General features: G+C 32.8%; 1 protein-coding gene and 1 long non-coding RNA gene across 6 annotated transcripts in view; one reads left to right on the top strand and one right to left on the bottom strand.

The window, feature by feature from the left end:
* LOC128250038 (uncharacterized) overlaps nucleotides 1-3,705 on the bottom strand; it is a 62,177-nt gene extending 58,472 nt beyond the window's left edge. The window contains exon 1 of the long non-coding RNA XR_008266159.1: nucleotides 3,432-3,705. This is a non-coding gene — a long non-coding RNA (uncharacterized LOC128250038). The remainder of the gene's footprint in view (nucleotides 1-3,431) is intronic.
* The window catches only part of LOC106883271 (allograft inflammatory factor 1), a 125,419-nt gene continuing 121,237 nt past the window's right edge, over nucleotides 48-4,229 (top strand). For 2 of the 5 annotated variants that reach the window (XM_014934217.2, XM_014934218.2), the window contains exon 1: nucleotides 49-1,397. In XM_014934217.2, the coding sequence (XP_014789703.1) occupies nucleotides 1,370-1,397 (28 nt within the window). In that variant the 5' untranslated portion in view covers nucleotides 49-1,369. Of the gene's footprint in view, nucleotides 1,398-4,229 lie in introns of all 5 variants that reach the window. The other 3 variants (XM_014934216.2, XM_052974694.1, XM_014934220.2) reach the window with 3 other exon arrangements.

The following is a 4,229-nucleotide window of genomic DNA, read 5'->3' as shown; positions in this document are numbered from 1 at the left end:
GAGAGAGAGAGAGAGAGAGAGAGGGGGGGGTGGAAATGTCGAGTGAAGAGAACTAGAATATGGTGTTGCAGAGATTTAAAATATGAATCTGCCAACGAAAACTTGCTTACTAGGTATAAACAATTAAGAATAGCAATGACGATGTATTATTTAAAGACAAGACGAATAAAACTAAATGGCAATAGCTTGATTATATAATTTAAACATATTTGTCTTGAGGAATGTTGCAGCTGTATCGGTTTAGAGTGGCAATAATGTGACGATAAGAATGTATCAGGATAAACATCGATACCCACAACAGAAGCAACAATCGGAATATAGGTGCTGTTTTAGCAGTGGCTCTAGTGAGATATCGTCGTTCACGGTTCCAAATGACAACTACAATCGCACAATAACAAACAGTAAGAAAACACACACTCGCAGATTAAGGACTTTCTGTTGGTGCTTTCATAAACATACATCGCCCATTTAATGCATATACGTCAACCACTTGCTCAGCACTCAACCCACCTTCGGCCTTTATGCCCTGCCGTTTGCTTAACATAACGAAGTTCATATCACCATCGAGGTAGCTGCAGTTTCTCTCTCTTCTCCCTCTCTTACTCGATTTTATTGTAATAATACTCATTCACTGTCTCTTTTTCTTCAATTCTTTTACTCTGTAGCCTTTCTGTTCACCACCTTTTCCTTTTACTCCTTCCTAATTGTTAGTTTCTCTCTGCCTCCTCTCCACGCTCGGCGTCTTTATTCTCTCTCTCTCTCCCTCCACCTCCGCTCTCTATCTCTCTCCTCTCCCTCACTCTTTTCTCTAGATGTATCTATTTATCATTCTACTGTTGTTGTGATCCCCCTCTCTTGCCTTTCCATTGAGCGAGAAAACAGCATACATTCACATGATCTTGGAAAAAAAAAACAAGAGAAAAAAAGCGAAAACAAAAGTAAAAACAAACAAACAAACCAGTAACACTTGCAGGCAATTCAAAATCAACACGAGTGCTTTACCACTAAATTGAAACCATTTATTTTTCTTTTAGCTTTATGGGTATATACACGTTTATATAAATATTTCAGCAAAAACAGGAGGTCTATTAAGAACAGAGACAAAAACAGTACAAAAATATCAAGTGTTATATATGAAAATTGTAAAAAGAAAAGGGAAAATTTGTAATAACGACAACAATAACATCAATAGAAAAGGCAGAAAGGAAAGTAATATTTTCATCATTGATAAGAAGCCACATCATTAAAGAAAAAAAAAAAAAAGGAAGAAAAAGGCTCCAACAGTTTGTCTTGTGATTCCAAATTACACTGGAAACAGTAGCAGACAGAATTTGGAACGAGTGATAGACTTTTCTGAAAATATTTAAAGATGCCAAGTTTGAAATATGATCCACAAGGTGAGTGAAAAAGATTTTGTCACCAATACATAATTAGGTAGATAGATACTTAAATACATACATACAACCGTACGTACGCATGTATCTATGTGCATATGTGTGTGTGTGTGTGTGTGTGCATACATGTATGTACATATGTATATATGTATACACTAATATGTGTATATATATATATATATATACACACACACACACACTTAAAGCTATCTATCAATCTATCTATCTATCGATCTGTCTATCTAATGAGTTTGCATATATACAATACTATTTCAATTACAGATAAGTCTCTGTGTCTGTCTGTTTCTCACACACACCTACACACACACACACAAGCAACAAATGAGTATATGTGCCTATACATCTGTTTCGATGTACACATATGTATATAGATATGTACATGTATACATTTTATAAACATACCTAGATAATTACATATGTATGTGTGTATGTGTATTACATATATATGTGTGTGTGTGCATGTATGCACACAAATAATGTGCAAGTGTGCATGTGCGTATACATATATGTGTGTATATATACACACCTGCACATATGTGTGCATACATATATATAATACACACAGACACATACATACATAATACATACATACATACATACATACAAGTAGTTACATTGATAGATTAAATAACTAGGAATTGGAATTTAATTTTCCTTTATTTCTAGACATGATATAATAAATATAATATTGTTTCTTATTTTAATTAGTTATATATACATACATTTATATATACGATATAATAGCAGAAGGGAATATATTTCCTATTAATAGGAAACTGTATTCTTTGTCATCTGTAAATTTATTTGGCAGTTTTTAATTATGTAACAAATATATCAAATATCATAAAAAATATTTCACTATATTTAACAAAAGGGAGAGCTGTAAATGAAGTGCCTTGTGGAATTTAATGCCATCTTTTCATATTCTAAATTTAAATCAGGTTGAAGTCATCTGGTGTTTAATTACAGAATATAACCAGTAATATTCTGTAATTAAACTCTTTGTGGACCTCCCCACCTTCCCCAGCATTAATGGCTCTGTGTGTGTGTGTGTGTGTGTGTACGCGCGCACGCTAAAAATCAATACATTTAGCAAGGATAAATATTAGAGTAAACTGTGAATTATAAATTGTTTTGATGTTTATTAACTGGAAGCTTATGAAAACCCAGATAAATAAAGTAAATTAATTGCCTCAGTATCATTACAACTGATTAGCTTGGTTACATACAAGTTTAATTGATATGGTAAAATGAATTAATAAATCAGATTAAATCAAATCAACAAAAGGAAATATATATATATATATGTATATATATATATATATATATATATATATGTATGTATGTATATATATATATAAGTGCAGTTGTGGCTGTGTGGTAAGAAGCAAATGTCTTCTACTGTAGCCTCGGGCCGACCAAAGCCTTGTGAGTAGATTTGGTAGACAGAAACTGAAAGAAGCTTGTCGTGTGTGTGTGTGCCTACATGCATGTGTGTGTGTATGTGTATATATGTATATATATATATATATATATATATATATATATGTATGTATGTATGTATATGTATGTATGTATATATATGCATATATATATGTATATACATATAAACATAACACATAAATATATATGTATATAGTACAAGGCAATAGATTTTAGAGGAGAGGCATTAATGTTTTTACCTATCCCCAATATCTGACTGGTACATATTTTAATGACCTCAGAAAGATGAGAGACAGCCCTTATTGAATTTGCACTCAGAATATAAAGGGACATAACTAAATACTACAAGATACTCAATTCTGTCATATATATGTGTATATATATATCTAGACATGCAATTATATGCATAAGAATACATACATAAAATAAAACATACGAATCTGCACATGTACTGATTCCAAACACTGCACACATACACACAAATACCCTGTGAAAGAGCCCTGGTTCTAGGTTAGAAACCAGCTCTTTCTCTATTGGCAAGAAATCTTGAAATAAAACTGAATTATAGCTTACATTTCACCATTTTCGTTTTTTTAACATCTACTTTGCTATGCTTGCATGGAACAAAGCTTATTGAGGTAGATTTTACATGGCTGAATGCCTTCCTGATGCCACCTGCAGCTGTTCCCAAGTCAGGTAATATTTCCCCATGGCCAGACGTTCTCACAAAATATTGGAAATGAATGACACTGCTTATATGAAAGTGAAACTCATTTACAGCTATTACGGCATGTGAAGACAAAGAAATACAAACATACACACACACATACATGTGTACATACATATGTATACATATACAACGAGTTTCTTTCAGTTTTTGTCTACCAAATCCAATCACAAAGCTTTGGTACCAAGCTGTGGGGTTAAACCAAAAACCATGTTGTTGGGAAGCAGAATTCATAGCCATAGAGCCATGCCTGTGCCTATAAATATACTGCATATCATGCCATAAAAGATGCATAACCTTATTAGATGCAGACCAATTTTAACAGTGCTTATGTATAAAAAATTTTTCAGTACATTAAAGCATGCAATATAGACCCAACTTTGCATATAGCACCCAGGGTGATCTTTTTGTGATACATTTCTGGGGAAAAGTCTGTGGTATATGTCATCAAACACAGTTTATAAATCTATCTATCTATCTATCTATCTATCTATCTATCTATCTATCTGTGTGTGTGTGTGTGCATGCATGTGTGCATGCGTGCGTGTGTGTGTATAATGTACTGTTCCATGATAGAAAATTCCACAAAAAAAAGTACTCCATCTGGTGAGAGGTAAATAAATGTTTTATATATATATATATAT

Source organism: Octopus bimaculoides, chromosome 19 (genome assembly GCF_001194135.2).
Source record: "Octopus bimaculoides isolate UCB-OBI-ISO-001 chromosome 19, ASM119413v2, whole genome shotgun sequence".
Classification (NCBI taxonomy): domain Eukaryota; kingdom Metazoa; phylum Mollusca; class Cephalopoda; order Octopoda; family Octopodidae; genus Octopus; species Octopus bimaculoides.
This window is presented reverse-complemented; position numbering and strand designations above follow the sequence as displayed.